At 43.1% G+C, this 17,868-nt stretch overlaps 2 protein-coding genes across 4 annotated transcripts in view; one reads left to right on the top strand and one right to left on the bottom strand.

Moving 5' to 3' along the window:
• Positions 1–631: 631 nt before the first annotated feature.
• TRMT5 (tRNA methyltransferase 5) lies at positions 632–9,877 on the bottom strand. The gene is made up of 4 exons (XM_004698992.2): positions 9,223–9,877; positions 6,298–6,422; positions 2,057–2,711; positions 632–1,014 (listed from the first exon to the last, which is right to left on the bottom strand). Exons 1-4 carry the CDS (start codon positions 9,875–9,877, stop codon positions 929–931), a joined length of 1,521 nt encoding a protein of 506 aa, XP_004699049.2. The 3' UTR covers positions 632–928.
• Positions 9,878–11,145: 1,268 nt separating this feature from the next.
• SLC38A6 (solute carrier family 38 member 6) overlaps positions 11,146–17,868 on the top strand; it is a 69,836-nt gene continuing 63,113 nt past the window's right edge. For 2 of the 3 annotated variants that reach the window (XM_045288198.1, XM_004698635.3), the window contains exons 1-2: positions 11,146–11,313; positions 12,612–12,742. In XM_045288198.1, the coding sequence (XP_045144133.1) occupies positions 11,209–11,313; positions 12,612–12,742 (236 nt within the window). In that variant the 5' untranslated portion in view covers positions 11,146–11,208. The remainder of the gene's footprint in view (positions 11,314–12,611; positions 12,743–17,868) is intronic. The other variant, XM_045288199.1, reaches the window with a different exon arrangement.

Raw genomic sequence — 17,868 nt, 5'->3', positions numbered from 1 at the left:
GTTTTGAGAATGATGTACAAATGCGCTTTACACAATTGATGTGTATATGGATTGTGATAACAGTTGTATGAGCCCCTAATAAAATGTTTAAAAAAAATGGAGACTGTACTGTATATACTCGAGTATACGCCAACCCGAATATTAGCCGAGGCATCTGATTTTACCACAAAAACTGCATTAAAAATGTGCTGAAAAACTTGGGCTATACACGAGTATATACAGTAATTGATGTTTATGAATTACAGTGTTGGTGAATAAAATTGAAAGTACTGTGGACTATCAGAAGAATAAAGCTGCCCTGGAAGAAGTATAGCTAGATTGGTCTTCAGAAGCAAGGATGGCAAGATCTCGTTTCACATACTTTGGACAATTTATCAGGAGAGCTTAGTACCTAAAGAGAGACATGCTTGGTAAAGTAGGGAATCAGCAAAAGGGAGAAAGATTCTCAGCAAGATAGACTGACGTCGGGGGTCACAACACTAAGCTCAAACACAATAGCTGTGAAAATGGCACAGGACCAGACCAGCTTTCCCTCTGTTGCACGTAGGCTCATTATGCAGCAGAACCCACTTGATGGCAACAAATAACATCAAGAAAGCAGCGACAGGCAATGAATTAAGAAATTAGCATGTCATGTTTGCATAGAAATTTTACTTATGATTCTGAAACTTGAATGTCATATAATTCATATGTGTCACAAAATATTCTTGTGATTCTTTGAACCATTAAAACAGACCCATTCTTAGCTTGTGAGCTATACAGAAATAGGTGGTGGGTCTGATTTGAGCTGTGCAGCATGGTTCACCTACCCCTTGATCTAAAAACACTCAATACATAATGGTTCAATAGTTACGTAATTGCTAACATTTTTTAAAATCATAAATTGTAGTTTACTATATAAAGGTATTTAAGAGGGAAACTATTCCATTTAAATGTCTGATGCTACTTGTATTTTTTCTTCTGGAAAGGCTTTCTCTGTCTTCTGCCGTTTAAGAGGTGGCTCTTCATGATTCTCTGTGACAAAGTCAGAAAGCGTATTTTAGGTAAGGTGTTTAACATTTGAAAACACTAGAGTACATAAAACAGGCATTTCAGAGATTTGCAATCTAGCCAACTTAAATAGGAAAACTATTAATATGGACTTATATTTTAACAAAATCATCCACTATTATATGGAACAGCATACATACTAAAATTCATGAAATTCAGAGAAACTGCTCATCATTGACTAGTTGGCAGGGGATTCCTGAATCTGGATAACAAAATTTAGTTAACCTTCCGCTTTCCAAATTTACTAAGGGATGTAAACGACTCCCACTCCTCACTTACTCAAATGGTTAGGTTACCAAGACCAAGTCTTTATGAAATAATCGGCATACAGGTGGACTGGAGAGCCCTGGTGGTGTAGTGGTTATGCATTGGGCTGCGATCCACATGGTCAGTAGTTCAAAGCCACTTAGTAGCTTCTGAGGAGAGAGACTGGGCTTTCTACCCTTGTAAATAGTTACAGTCTCAAAAATCCACAAGGGTCAGCACTGATTCGATGGAAGTGAAATGGAGGATGACCACTTCCGATCCCAAAATGGAGACTGATGACATCATTATATAACAGTCTAGTCTGAGAATCATGCCCCTGCCTAGTTGCCAGATGTACCTTAACCATTACAGCCAGCATTACTCTTCTCCCAAAACTTGGTTAATGCACAAAATCTCTGGTTAGTATAGTTAGATTTTTCACTAATTGTCATAAATGCAAACAAACATGCTGGGTAACCAGAGTTGATAAGCAGTGAGTCTAACTAAAACTGACTGCCATCAGAGTGGATTCTGACTCACAGCAACCCTCTGGACAGGGTAGAATTGCCCCTCAGGATTTCTGAGACTCACTCTTTATGGAAGTACAAAGCCTAGTGTTTTCCCTGTGGCATGGCTGGTTATTTCAAACTGCAGCCCAAAGTGTAACCATTACCCCACCCATATGACTTCAGTGAAGAGGTATATCCGAAAGCATAATGCAAATTATTATAGTCTATTTACTTCCCCAGATAGGGCTTACCTCGGTTTCTGGCTTGGTTCTTGTAGAGGACAGAAGCAGGAATCTGAAAGGTGATGCACAGCATTTCCTTATTAGGGGCCACATTTCTTACTAGGTGAACCGAGCTGCATGTCTCCAAGGAAACCCCTAACACAGCTCCAGCTTGTTGCTGAACGTCCTCAGCAGGGCGAGCATCTTTGGAAAAGCTGTAACAGTGCACTATGGGAAGGTGCTCACTACGGCACAGTGGCCCATCTAAAAGCGATTTGAAGGCACCAAGAAATTCTACAGCCTTAGCTGGCAAGTTCATGACCACGTGCACGGAGTGTTTTCTTTCTTTCGACAACGGTTCCAATTGCCGCACTAACTCTTCTCTCACTGGTCCTTGAAGGAAGTCCTTCCCATCCAAGTTGTAGACTTTTACTTTTTGGTCCACTTTATTTAATTTACAATTGTGCACTAGCCATTTATGGGATTCTGGATTGAGATCATTGGCAAATACGGTGCAATTTTTCTTTGCTGCTGGAATGACAAACGGCCCAACGCCAGCAAAAACATCAAAGAGTACATCCCCAGGCCTGAGAAGTTCTGTGATGCGGCTGTGCTCTGTAGAGAGACGGGGGTTCCAATAGACTTTGGAGAAGTCAAACTCATAGTTGTAGTTGTTTTCTCGCACCTGAAAAAGAGCACTATACTTGTGAGTAAAGTGCTTACTCTCAAATTCCAGGCACCGATCAATGGTTTTTAAAAATATGGGGGTCTGTATACAGGAGCCCTTGGATTGTACAATGTGCCAGTCAGCTGCTGACCCAAAGATTGTAAGTTCATGTCTATACCGAGGTGCCTCTTGTCTACTTCTGAAACATCAGCCACTGGAAACCTTTTGGAGCACAGCTCTACTGTGCCATGCACGGTATCATGACCTGGAATTAACTCAAGACAACTGGTTTGGTGTGTGTACACACACACACACACACACACACACACACACACACACACACCTTTCCTACTAATAGAGTAAACAAGAGTGCATTTAAGGGCTTTTAACTAGAATCCTGGTATTTATGCTCTACCAAAGGCCACTAAATATCTTTCACTAGAGTAATGAGAAAAGTTAGCTCTTCAGAGCCAAATGCTCTCTCTTTTATCTTAAAGGACCAACAAATATTTTCCAAATCATGATGAATTTTTCCACATATGCCAACTAATTGGCTTAATACTCTCATGTCACTAGATGGAGAAGGGAAACCCCTTAATTTGAAGATATACATTAAACACATCTGCATGAGAACAGCTGGGTTGTAGCTGGAACATATACAGTCTACCAGCTTCCCCTCATCTCAGTTTTCCATTTGTAAGAGGAGTGGCAAACTATTATATGACATTGAAGTATTTTGCTGTTTTCAGACAGTTAATTACATGTTACAAGTTTTTTTTGTTTATAAATTAGAGCCATTATATAGGATGGCTAAATCATTACCATTTTTTTACCTTTCCCGATTTTCATGGATAAACCAAGTATATACAATGAAGCTAGTCTTGGAAAGAAAGTGAAGACTTTCGACCACTTCTTTGGGATTATGATATAACCCACCACTGATGAGTCGATTCCAACTCAGCAACCCTACATGGCAGAGTACAGGGTTTCCATGGCTATACATCTTTAAGGAAGCCAACTGCCTCATCGGTCTCTCTCAGAGCAGCTGGTGGGTTTGAACCAGCGACCATTTGGTTAGCAGTAGAGCACTACTGTGTCATCAGGGCTCCTGATTATGATATAATAGAAAACAAAACAAATTAGTCGTGGGGTAAGACTGGCCATTATTTTAAATCCCTTAATTTTATGGGTGAAGAAAAAAAAGGCTGGAGTTCTTCAGTTCTGCAAATCTAATTACGAAACACTGTAAATACCCAATATGGAATTCCGAGATAATGAGGATCAACTACAATATTCGTGAAGCTACTAACAGATAGGACTTTATGTCCACTGAAATCAGGACCCAGACCAAACATGGCCCAGTTGCATCGAGTCGATTGTGACTCACAGCGATGTAGGGGTTTCTGAGGCTGTAAATCTGTGCGGGAACATACAGCCTTCATCTTGCTCCAGCGGCACAGAGTAGCTGATGGGTTTGAACGTTAGCCTCAAGGTTAGCAGCCCAGCAGCCCTGATCTTGCTCCTTCAGTAAGAACATAAAGGTCACATGTAGAAATAGAGCCACTATTTACAGTCTGTTGTAAACAGAAGCTAAGTCAAAAAGCATAATAATAAAGGTTCCTGGGGGATAGGATGGGGGAAGGAGGGGATAAAGGAGAACTGATATCAAAGCATTTATGAAGAAAGAAAGTGTTTTGAAACTGATGGTGGCAGTAATTGTACAATTATGCTTGATCTAATTGAATTATAGATTGTTATATCTGTAAGAGCTCCCAATAAAATTATTTTTTTTAAAAGCATAGCTACCAAATCAAAGGAAATGTTTATTAAACAAAAATAGTGAAAGATTAAACAAAACTAGCAATATGTACATCTGGGTCTATACACGTCTCAAGGTGGCATTGCCATCTCTAAGCCTTCCCTGAAAGATTCTGACCTGATTTATACGCATCAAGACAGGAGCATTGGCATCCTCAAGGGACGCCAATCAGGCTCCTTTTCAATATTCAAGTTTGTGGAACAAAAAGTCTGAAGGGGCAAGAAAGGGTTGAAGGGTGGAGGGGGTAAGATTTCTCCCCAAAGTTCTAGCACAGCCCTTGCCACCCATGAAGAATGCGCAGGCGCACTGTCGTGATGGAAAACAATTCCTCAGCGTAACTCCTGGCCCTTTTCTCAACCGCACAGTTTCCAGTCTTCTTAAAACTTCTTCCTAATAAGCCGCCCTTGGGATCGTCCTATGTGCTTTGAGCAAATATACTAAGATTACCCCTTGGGAATCCTAAAATACAGCAGCTGCCATCATCTTCGGAGCTGACCTCTACCTGGAGTCCAACTCATTCAGCAGGTCCCCTCAGAAGTCACTGTTATGATTGGATGTTTTTTTCTGACGGCCCTCAAGAGACTGCGGCTAGGATTAGTGGGAGAACAGAGCAAAGCACTGCCCGCAGAGACATGCTTCAACACATCTCGTTCAGAATGAGCCTGTGTGTGCATGAGCTGGAGTCCTAGCAGCAATACTTTTTCACGTACCCCCATATGAGGGGACTTCAAAAGGGTATGGAATTAGGTGAACAGGATCTTCCCATGAACTCCCGGGAGGCCCCTCCTATCTGCAGATCCACATATTTAATAAAATGGAATCACTATACATCCTGTTTTGTATCTTCCTTTGTAAGTCACTTAATTTACCAGTGGGTGACTTTTTAAAAATAATTTTATTGGTGGCTCTTACAGCTCTTAAAACTCCATACATCAATTGTATCAAGCCTGTTTGTACATATGTGTTGCCATCATTTTCTAAGCATTTATTTTCTATCTGAGCCCTTGGTATCATCTCTTCTTTTTCCCCTTCCTCCCTCCTACACTTGTGAACTCTTAATAACTTATAAATTGTTATTATTTCATTTCTTACACCGATTGCTGTCTCCCTATACCTGAAATAACATTTCTGTTTTCGTCCCCCAGCGTGGGGGTGGTGGTGGTTTATGCGTTGACTGCGATCACTTCTCCCTATAACCTCTAATGATTAATGACCACATTATTGCTACACTAGAATTGAACTAATTCTGTACTGATGAACATTTAGGTGGCTTTATATGTTTGCTTATCTTATTGTAAAACCTATAGTGAAGAACCTAAACCATTTTACTATTTTATCCAATTAGATCCTCAGTATAAATTCCTATAACTAGGATGCTGCAGCCTATTTAAGACTGCGAGCTACAGTGTAAGACATGAAACATTTTTTTATAAATTTTCAGGGTTTCATGAGGGACAGAGGGTGGGAAAAAAATGAGAAGCTGATACCAAGGGCTCAAGTAGAAAGAAAATGTTTTGAAATGATGATGGCAACATATATACAAATGTGCTTGACACAATGGATGGATGGATTGTGATAAGAGTTGTAAGAGCCCCGGATAAAAGGATTTAAAAATAAAAAAGACTGCGACCTAGTACACGCACTGTGTCTCCTTTCGTCTGATGATTCCTGCAGGGCTCACAGGCTCAGAGGCATCAACGCTGGGTGCTAGAAATACTTCTCATAGCCTGTCTTCTGCCTCTTAGGGAATCTTGATAACCCACAGCAGAAGATGATACCCCATACCTTGGTCATCATGTTCTCCTCGCCAGACAGCACTTCCATTTGGAAATTTCGATAAGTGTTGTCAATATTATTGATTTTATTTACTGCGGAAGTGATTCCTGGATTTTTGTCTATCGTAACTTGGCCTAAAAGAAAAGATGAAAATTCATAAGACTGCAAATGTGAAACTGAAGGAAGTGTATTTTCTAATGGCTCATAAGACAGTGACTCCTCACCGTGTGTAAGAAAGCCAAACCAAACCCACTGTCCTCCAAGTCGACTCCGACTCATGTGACCCTATGGGACCGAGTAGAAATGCTTGCCAGGGTTTCTGAGGCTAGAAATCTTAATGGGAGGAAATATCTTCAGCTTCCCCCTTGGGAGCAGCTGGTGGGTTCACACAGCCCATCCTGCAGTTAGCAGCCTGAAGTCTGGCCTGCTATGCCACAGGCTCCCTCCCTGTGTGGAGAGTGGCAGGCAAGCCTCAAAATTCAGCAGATTATTACAACGCTCTGTGAGCCTCCATGCTGCTACTAAACCTCCAGTATTCCAGCACAAGTAAGCAAGACGGCATAAAGGAAGGAACTGGAAATGCATGGAAAGAGATGGAAGAATACTGGCAACAAATGGTCTCAGAAAACACCCACAACAACACCGGCTTGTTCCCACTGGCTTCCAATCAAATGTTTGCTTTACTGTGTGCGTGAAACAAATGCTTCCACTTTAGAAATATATGTCAGCCAAACCAACTTTCCAAATAAAACACAGATTATTTTAGTCATAGCGAAATAAAAGTCTATTTACTTAATTGGTTCTTTTTCTAAAACATTTGCCAGAACAGAAAAGCTACAACAATCATAGCAGATCATATACCAAAATAGTGTATTGATGACTCTTATTCCAAGCTTATTTTTTGTCTTAAAACATTTCACTTACAACATTTCTACAAATGTACATGCTCTCCCATTGCCTAAGGACAACTTGATTTGTCGGTTAATAACAGTACTCAATATATACAAAAACACCACGTTTGTCTAGCTTCTCTCTCTGAAAATTAGACACTTGCTTCTGAATACATCATCATCAATAAACCAATCATTGCTCTTACCCTACTTTGCGCCAAGTATCAGAATTCAGTTTTGAAGGTGCGTTAGGTTAATTTGTAATGGGGATATTATTTTTTACAAAGCTTATTCTGAAAGTCTACAGTAAACGTTTTAAAATTGCCACAATATGAGCCTATTTTACCTTTAAAGAGTCGCATGGGAACGAGGGTACCGTGAGGGCTCCTTGCCCTATGCCTGTCTCTCTATGAAAGAGAGGTAATAACGTAGGAATGCCACAGGGCCTGTGGAGTTAAAGTAGGCAGCAGACTCACTTACCCCCAGCCTCAATCACAAGGATCTGGGTTTGGCTAAGTGTTTCTTGTGCTCCTACTGTGCCTTTCTGCCCCTTCATCAAGAGAGACAGAGGCCATGGACCATAGTACCCTCCTGAAAGCCTACTGACGCAGGGTACTGTCAAAAATGATTCCCAGAATTCCTAACAAATGCATTAAAAATAAAAATAAGTGAATTACCTGGAGACTGCACGTATATCAAATATTTATATAAGGACAAATGCGACTTCTGACTCATTCTTCCCTTCCTTTTTATCCGAAAGAATCAGGAAGCCAGGCTCAAATCCAGTACAACACAAATATGAACAAAAGCATCATTTCTTAAAGACTAACCCATTACCATCAAGTTGGTCCTGGCACATAGTGACCCTATATAGCATGTTCAAGACTAAATCTTGCCTGGAGCAGATAGCCTCATCTTTCACCCGAGGAGCAGCTGCTGGGTTTGAACCACTGACTTTGTGGTTAGCAGTCCAACGTTTACCCAACAATACCATCAGGGTTCCCATGGGTATGGAGCAGTAAAAATACAATCAAAGTACGGTCCTTAACATATAGAAGAGACTCAATAAATATTATTGACTTGTGACTATAGATCTCCCAAAAGTAAGAAACTAGCACCCAACAGTCTAATGAGTCTTGTTCCCCAACAAGGTACTCTGTTCATTGCAGCTGCCCAATAGTTCTGCCAAGGCAAGCGATTAAAGTTTAATATATACAGTAGATTAATTGGATCAAATGGATATTTAACTTATATATCACTTTAAACAAAAGCTCAGACTGAGACCTGGCAATGCTGCTGGGTAAACATTGGGCTGGTCAACAAAAGGTCCTTGGCTCGAATCCACTAACTAATCCAAGGGAGAAAGGTGAGGTCAGCTCCTGTCAAGATGTACAGCCTCAGAAACCACACAGAGAGACCCTGCCAGTTGGGGTGGACTCCATGACAGCAGAGTCACATGGGCCACGGCTCTGGAAGGAGCCCTGGTGGTGCACTGGCTAGCGCACTCACTTGCCAACTGATAGCCTGATGACGGTTCAAACCCACCCGCTGCTCAGCAGGACAAAGATGTGGCAGTCTGCTTTCCATAGAGCTTTATATAAAAGCCTATGGGGCAGTTACTTCAACTCTGTCCAACAGGGTCAGTGTAAGTCGGGACTGACTTGAGGGCAGTGGTGCTTTTCTTTTTATGACTGCAGTGATGTCCCAGGGTGGTGCAAACCCTGGATGCGCTGGGCTGCTACCCAAATGATGGTTTGAGTCCACTCAGAAGCACCTGGGAAGAGAGATCTGGAGAGCCACGTCAGAAAATCCAGCCAGCGGCTGAACCCCTGTGGAGCACAGTTGTAGCTAGGAGCCACAACAGACTGCATAACAACTACCCCAAAAGGGCATGTACAAGATGTAGCTCAAGACCCAGCCTAAAGCTAGAATGGTTAAATGTCCACTTCCGTAATTCGCTATTTATAAAAATGTTTTCAGAACTAAAACTAGATCTTGCTGGAATTGCTCCCCAGCACTTGAACATTACTAACGACACACCTACCAATTAAATGCTTGAAAGGCAGTTGGTGATCTCGAAGGTTCAGGTGGGCGATATGTCCAATTCTGCTAAACCCGGACGTCACATCTTGGCCTTCAGGAAGCACAGCTTTCAAAACTTCCTCTGACTTGAAGTTTTCATAAGTTAGTTCCAAATTATACTTTGTTATCTGTGGATTGACATCGAGCTGCTTTAAAAGATTGAGTTCTGCTTTCTCGAAGGAATCGGAAGAAAACATTTTATAGGGATCCAACATAATGAGCCTACCATCTTCATCTTCAGGGTCTTCAATCACACGTTTGATGCCCGGGCGCTGCAAGGCTGCCCTTTTAAGAGAGCGCATCAATTGATTGACTATTTCTTTTCTCACTTTAAGTACTGGAATGATGACCGTCTTTGTGAATGCTGTTCTATCCAGTTCTGTCATTCCTCGAACACTAGAGGGTGGGGAAAACAATTCAGGGTCTCTCTGGTATGTTTCTACCTCTGGCATAGTTGAGAAATGTTTCCTTTGACCCACCAAGAGGAGAGTAGGTGTTCTCAGCTTTTGTGTTGGTGGGATCAGTGGTTTGGATTCAGTACTGATCCAGTGCTCCACTTTCAGAAGTATTCTTGAGAATCCAAATGGCCTCCATATGATCCTATGAAAGAGATTCATTTTAAAAATGCCACAAAGCTACCAACTTACATGTCCCTAACAGCATTTGAGAAGAAAAATCTAAATGCTGTTATATGTGGACAACGACAATTTCAGTGTTGTGGATTATATTTTCCATGTCAGGATGACTTTTATTAGTGGTAGATATGAAAATCTGCGCCTTCAACCCACCTGCTGCCAGGGCAGAAGGTCTAGTGATTCGTTTGCCTCCCTATACTCACTGAGTCTCTGCACCCAAACTTCCTACAGAAGTATTTTGAAACGGGAAAGCTAACGTTTGGATTAAAGGCTCATCTCTAAGTGAGTCAGTCGTTACATCTGTAACTTTACCAGTGCCAATATTCATAATAATATTCTTAGGGGTGCTTACTGCGTCCGCTGCTGTGCGGACTGGTCACATACATTATCTCCTTTGAGAGGGTGCTTGCTAAGCTTAAAAGTAGGTTAGCGTACTCAAAGTCTAGTAACTAGTTGCTGAGAGGGGGCTGAACAGATATTAGGCCCAAGACTGACTGGCTTCAGTCAGGACTGACTGGCTTCCCTGCAGGGAGCTATGTATTCTGTTTGTCTCTGACCATTACTCCACATTGGAAGATGGGAACTTAGCTGCGAAGTATGTGCACATCGCATCAACAGCTTCACGTTTTCCCCTCGCACTGTAGAACCAACCCCAAAGAAGGACTCCTCAGGAGAAAGAACGAGCCCAGTCCCGGAACCGTGTAAGACGAAGTCAAACTTTGCAGGCTGGGTTCACATGGGCTCCATCCAGCAGATAACCGTGAGATGGTCCACCAATCACTTAGCCTCGGTTCCCCCCACGTTCAAAGAGTCTACCAAAGAGTTTTTGAAAATCGAAAAACCAATTGCTCAGAACTCGGACATCAACTCAGCACCAGGGCAAGTGGATGGCAGGCATCGCCAAGCTCCTGCGCCCAGTGGGTGAAAGCAAAAGAGCCGCCCAGAGCGGACTGGGACCGCCATCAGACGACCCACCTCTCCAGGCTCGGGGGGCCGGGCACCCGGCGGTGAGCTTCACCCACGGCACCGTGCCAACCCCCCGGCGTCCCGCAGCCGGCTCCGGGAGCCAACGCGCTCACCTCATGCCTTGGTGCCTGTCGGAAACGGGTCGCCGGGCCGGGCCTCCGTGACGTCATCGCCGTGCGCCTCCGAGGGCGGCGTCATCAAATCGCGCCGCGCCGCTCCCTTTCCCCGGGACTGGGCGGCACGGAATGCCGGAAGGACGGCTCTGGTAGCCCCGCCTCCGGCGCGGCCGAGGCCGGGAGGGGTCGGCTCCGGCCCGCAGATGGACCGGGCAGGCGGCGGCCAGGAGCATGGAGGCGCCCTGGGGGAGCATCAACGTCGAGCGGGGCTGGTACGTCTCTGCCCAGGAGCCCGAAGAGGCGGAGGCAGAAGAGTCCAGCCCGTTGCTAAGCAACGTAAGTGGGCGTCGCTCCCCCTTGGTGCCCGTGGCTTCCCTCAAGTGTTTTCCCAGAAGAATGGGGATGGAAGGGGAGTGGGGAGAGGCTAAAACCAGACCCTCTGTGTTGCCAGAGGAGGGCAAGGGTCCCAAGGGCAGCCGCCGAGCTCCAGGTGCGATCCAGTGGAGCCCTTGAAAGTGGGTGAAACCCATTCTGCCCAACAGTGGTTCTCAACCTTTCCGATGCCGCGACCCTTTCATACAGTTCCTCATGTGGTAGTGACCCCCCCAACCATAAAATTACTTTCGTTGCTACGTCGTCACTGTCATTTTGCTACTGTTATGAATCGGGCGACCCCTGGGAAAGGGTCGTTCGACACCCCCCCCAGGGGCCGCGACCCACAGGTTGAGAACCGCTGCCAAAAAACAAACGCTAGAGTTATATGAGCCCCCAATAAAATGATTGAAAAACAAAAACAAAAAATGGTGCAGACCCAGATGAAAGGGATGTAGCCCTCATTGAGGACTGGGGACGCGACGACTGGAGGAGCTGCCCCGGCTTCAAGTGACTCAGTGCTGTTCCTCAGCCTCTTTGTCGGCTTCCTCTTTCCACTACCAGCCTTGTCAGATCTTTGCAAGAGTCACACGACTTGCTTTTCCGCCTTAATCATCGAGGGGCTATAAACATCTTACTACAGAGATACTTATCGATGAAGGAGTGGAGGTCCTAATATGTACACACCACTTCTCTGATTCTAAAACGTGCAGTTGACGCTCAGCAGAGAACCTCGCGTTCCTGGACAGTTTCTAGGACTTTGCTCCCAAATGCTCTTTTGAGGAAGACGGTGGGCAGCGTTCCCCTCCCCCTTGCAATATGTTTCTGTTTCTTTTTTATGTTCCTAACTGCCCATCCAGCTGGACGAATTTAGTTAAGTCTACTAGCGGTTAGTTGTGCAATCCTAATATTTGGGGAGCAGCAGTTTATTCCAGCAACCCCAAGCTGACTTCGTTCTCCAGCCCTGTTCGTCCACTACTTTTTTCCCTCATTCCTGTCCTATCTCCCGCAGTCACAAGGTTGGTCATGAGTTTCCCTTGAGGTCTACCTGGTCTCTGTACTGGTGACGTTATTAGGATGCTCAAGTACGCCTGGAGTTGCAGAAAAAGAAGGTGAAAGGTGGGAAGGAAAAAGAAGGATCCATGCTAATTGAGAAACGCCTATGTCACATTGCCTGGCTGTTTGTAAGAGAACTTTGCAATGAGCTGACCAGACATTCACCATCCAAACGTTTTAACAGGATTACATTTGTGTGCTTCCAGGAACGCCATGGCCAGGGATCTCGAGGTGTTTCCTTTGGTTTCTCTGTGTTTAATTTGATGAATGCTATCATGGGAAGTGGCATTCTTGGCTTAGCTTTTGTTATGGCGAATACTGGTATCCTTGGATTTAGGTGAGTTTTTGTTTTGTTTGAACTATTCCCCACCCTCACCCCCACCCCCACCCGGAAGTACACGGAGAGGCAAAGTGTGAGTCAGGCCCTGTAAAATGGTAGTCTATAATTTCTAGTTAACTTATTTTTAGGATTGTAGCGTTTTCTTGCTTGCCTTCCATTGAGGCCAGCCGGTAGCTTGGAGGAGTGAACACTACTGATGGCGGATTTTTAAAAGTCGAAACTTGATCTGTGGCTCTTACATAATTGTTAAGAAGTGGCTAAATCATTGTGTCAGATTGCCTACTGTAACAAATACCACAAGTGGCTGGCTTTACAGAACAGAGGTGTATTTTCTCAGATTCAGGCTAGAAGTGTGAATTACGGCTTCGGGTCCTGCGAGTAGGAATTGACTTGATGGCAGTGGGTCTTTTGGTGTGGCCACAGGAGAAAGCTCAGCCTGCCCTGGGGGTGGATTCTCTTCCCTCCGCATGCTATCTGCATCCCTTCCTTACCACCCCTGCCCCTTTGTGCTTGCTTTGTACCTAATCTGCTTTTTCTCATTCAGAAGTGATTTGGTTTAGAACACACCTTTCATAACAGAAAACCCAGTTTTCAAAGATGTTCGTACCCACAGTTACACCGATGAGGATTTTAACACGTCTTTTGAGGAGGACATAATTCAATTCATAACCTTGGCTAAAATGAATTAAAGTCAGTCAGGCAGGTACTTATGAATAGGGCTTTTCTGAAGGTAAATAAAGCATAAAATCCTTTCATTCCTCTTCATCTCCTCCTATTTGTAAATAATCCTACTTTCCTTTTAGGGGCCCGACGTCTATTCTCTTGACTATTCCTTTTCATCTTCCAAGACCTGGTTATGATGCCAGTTTGTCCACAACAAATGACATGCCTGGCTTTTTTGTGCTTTGTATATTCCAAACCCCCCAAAAGCAAACTCACTGCCATCAAGTTGACTGCGACTCATAGTGACTCTATACGACAGAGTAGAATAGCTCCTGTGGGCTCTGAGACTGTACATCTTTATCGGGGTAGATAGCTTTATCTTTCTCCCAGGGAGGGGCAGTGGTTTCAAACTGCTGATCTTGTAGTTACCAACCCAACACATAACCCAGTGTGCCACAGGGCTTCTTTGCTTTGTCTTTTAGCATGTTGTGTAGTCACTCTGTTGTCATAATGTTTTCATAATTTGTTTTGAAAGCTCTAAGAACCTGTAAGACAGGACCTGGTCTGTAGCACCTGGCAAGCAGTATGTCAAGAGAATGAATGAATAAATACCAAATTTGTTTTGTTTGTAGAAGCCTATCAGGAAATTTAAAATCCACACAGAAATATAGAAACAGTTGAGTGTATATTAATTACATGGTTAGGACTTTCTAAAAGTTAACTACTCGTGATCATCAAATGACTCTCGAAAAGATTGGAGGAAAAATATTTAACAATGGCCTATCTGAAAAGGGACTAATGTAAAAATGTATAGAAAACTTCAGCTTGTCACCAACAAAAAGGCAAAGAATCTTAATTTTAAAATGGACAGAGGACCTAAGTAGACACTTTCCCAAAGATTTGGGCAGCCAACAAACACATGAAGACATGCTCACGATCATTAGTCCCTAGAGAGATGCAAATCAACGCATCGCTGAGATACCATCTCACTACAGCAATCCTAGCAAGGATCAACAAGACAGAAAACAAATGTTGGCAAGCGCGGAGACATCCAGCTCTCATGCACTGCTGTCCGGACCATTATACTGAACCACTGTGGAAAATGGTGTGTTCTTTACTATCCTAAAGAAAGAAGAGCTGGGACCCAGACAGATGTCTGCACACCTGTGTTCATTGCAGCATCACCCCCAAAAGCAAAGAGCTGAAAGACGCCTAAGTGCCCATCAGTAGATGACTGGATAGGTAGATGATTGTACATACATATAATGGCATATTATGCAACTTTAATCACGGTAATAGTGAAGAAGCCAAGGAACACGTCATGTGGATGAACCTAGAAGACACTGTGCTGAGTGAAAGTAGGTCAGTCACATTAGGAAAATTGTTGTATGAGTCCACTACTATAAAAAGTCAAGGAGAGGGTTATACCAAGAAGAAGAAAACATTTTTTTGATGGATGCGAGAGGAAGTCACTAACTAGATGATAAACCAAGATCAAACCTTCTAGTTCATTTGGACTCGTTGTAACCCTATAAAGAATTTCCAAGACTGCAGAGCTTTATGGAAGAATCAAAAACGACTCCCTTCAAGCATGTTCCCCTTTCCTATGTAGCTGGTGGGCTTGAACCACCAAACTTGGGGTTACTATCCCAGTAGCTAGCCAGTAGTACCACCAGTATTCCTAATAACTGACATGTTAATTTGGGAGAGGGGAAAGACAATATAAACAATGGGCTGACTAACACAATAGCGCTAAAGAAGAGGAGGACTCGGAGGTGTGCAAGAGAGTTGTAAATTGCATTATTGGACATAAGACAGTAATCTAAGTGATAGACAGGCAGGACGAGTAGGTGAAAGGGACTTTATTCCCAACCATAGATTGATCTGGGAGGTGATATTTCTACGTATATTTGCACATGGTATAAATTTCCATTTTTAAAGTAAACCAAACCTACTGCCATCTAGTTGGTACAGATTCAAACCTGATCCTATGGGACAGGTTAGAACTACCCTTGTGGGTTTCTAAGACTAATTATTTATGGTAGTTGAAAACCACTCTGTTCCCCAAAGGAGCAGCTAGTGGATTCGAACTACTAACCTTGGAGTTAGTCCAATGGGTAACCCATGACGCCACCACAGCAAATAAGGAGCAAAGGTATAAAAACTTCTTAGCACTAAGGGAAAGAGTCACTGGGCCTAGAGCCTTGGTACTATAGTCTTGGGATATCAAGGTCATTTTACATAACAGTTCAAAAGACAATGTTCTACATTCTGCTTTTGTCGATAGTGGTGAGGGGTTTCCAGTGGTCATCTAAAATGCTACTGTTGGTTTTCAGAGCAAAGAAGAATGAAAAAAAAAAGGAAAGACCCATGGACACAATGAGTCTAAAGTGTGAAGAACTCGAGGGTGCTCTGCTACCACTGCTGACCAGTTTAAATGGGATCACAATAGAGGGTCCTAGATAGAAAAAGAGAAAAATGTAGGAAAAACCCAAAATGATTTAAAAAACCCAAAAAGACCAGGCTTCCTGGTCCAATGGAGTCAGGAGAAACCCTTGGTCACCTCAATGTTCAACTTTCAGTGAGACAGGAGCTAGGCCTATAAGGTATACAGTAACATGAGGGAGGGACACACTGCGTCGAACAATCCGCCATCAGCAATCAGAAGGATAGCATTTGCTCTGAGACGAGCCTCAGAAGGTATAGAAGAAGGACAAATGCAAATCGAGAATAGGGACAAAGTGGGAAACATGCCAATCCATTGTTGGCATTACAAGCAATAGCATGAAGCAAAACATTTATGAATTCTTGAATAGAAAACCAGCTTACTCTATATACCCTCACTCAGATCACGATGAAAAGCTTTACTTAATTGAAATCTGTCTCATTTAGGACTATTTCACTTTATGATGAATTTCTTTTTTATTTTACTATTTATATTCACCAATTTACATATATACTCAAACTATTTTATTAGGACCTGTGTTAGACTGGGTTGACTACAGAAACAAATCCAGTGACATATATGTGTAAGAAAGAGCTTTATGTCAAGAAGTAATTATATATCAGGAAAATATTCCAGCCCAGTCCGATACTAGTCCATAAGTCCTTCTTCAGATTCACGCAGCCACATGCAATGATGCAGACTGCAGGAAGAGCATAGGCTAGTGGGTGTGGGGACAATGGTGGTGGATGCATCTCCAGGGCTCTGGCCACCATCAGGGTCAACCAGCAGGAGAAGGTAGAGAGAGAGAGAGCGAGATGGTTTCCAATATCCTCCTTATGAGAAGGCCATGCCCACAAGGAGGTACCATCAGGCTGTGACCTGATTGACAGGTTGGATACCACCCCTACACTTTTCTACATCTTCAAGGTGACATGAAATGATGTAACTACCATAGGACCTAATCTAGACATCAAACTATTCAATAGTTCCATCATATCAAGCAGTGTTGTATTATTGCTACCACGATCAGTTTCAATACATTCTTTTCCTTCTTGTACTCCTTGATATCAGCTCCCCATGACACACACACACACACACACACCCCGCCACTGCCGTGCCCTCTAGGACTACCCTTATTCTAGTTTGGTCTCTGTAGATTCATCCGTTTTGGGTTTCATATACCAAAAAACATAGAAAAATACATACAAGTCAAGAAGTCTACTGACAATGAAAAAATACAACAGAGATAAACCAAATATGAAAACAAAGCAAATCCAGAGAATATTAAAAAACCAAATTAAGCACAAAGTGTATCAAAAGTGAGACTTAATGATAAAGTTTTAACCATTAAAGTCAGATTTATCATTTGAATCTATTATAGTCTCTATAATACTGTTTTATCTGATATTCAAGTTATTACCATTCCTCAATTATGGTCTAAGGGCAATCACTGGAGGTTTATTCCCTGTGTAGTTCCTGCAAATATATTTGGGGCTCCTATTGTCATGCATAACCACCGGCAAATCTGAATCTCACAATTTAAGCTCTGATACTGTTCCCTCATTGGGTTTGGATTATATAATTTACAATCCTAGGATCACAGATGTTATTGTGCTGCTTCAAAATAACCCACATTTTCCTGATTTTAAAACTTCAAAAATAAAAATAGCACCTGAGCCTTGGTGGCATAGGTTTTATGCCCTGGGCTGCTCTCCACAAAGTCAGGAGTCCAAACCACCAGCCGCTCCGTGGGAGAGAGGCGGGCCTCTCTACTCCTGTTAATAGCTACCGTCTCAGAAACTCACTGCGTTGACTCGATGGCTGTGAGTGAGTTTTAAGGCAAGACAGAATCAGCATATTTTGGGGTTCTCTTTGAAGATCATGGCCTTCCTGGGTGAGGCAAGAAATCACCGTGCGCAGCTGCTAACCAAAAAGTTGGAGTTTCAGTCAGCTTGCAGCGCCTTGGAGGAAAAGATGGGTAGTCCACTTCCCAAAAAGCAGCCACTGAAAATAC

This window comes from Echinops telfairi, unplaced genomic scaffold (assembly GCF_000313985.2).
Source record: "Echinops telfairi isolate 266 unplaced genomic scaffold, ASM31398v2 ScPeMD7_18;HRSCAF=68, whole genome shotgun sequence".
Taxonomy (NCBI): domain Eukaryota; kingdom Metazoa; phylum Chordata; class Mammalia; order Afrosoricida; family Tenrecidae; genus Echinops; species Echinops telfairi.
Note: the sequence above shows the minus strand (reverse complement) of the source record. Positions and strands in the feature narration are given on the sequence as shown.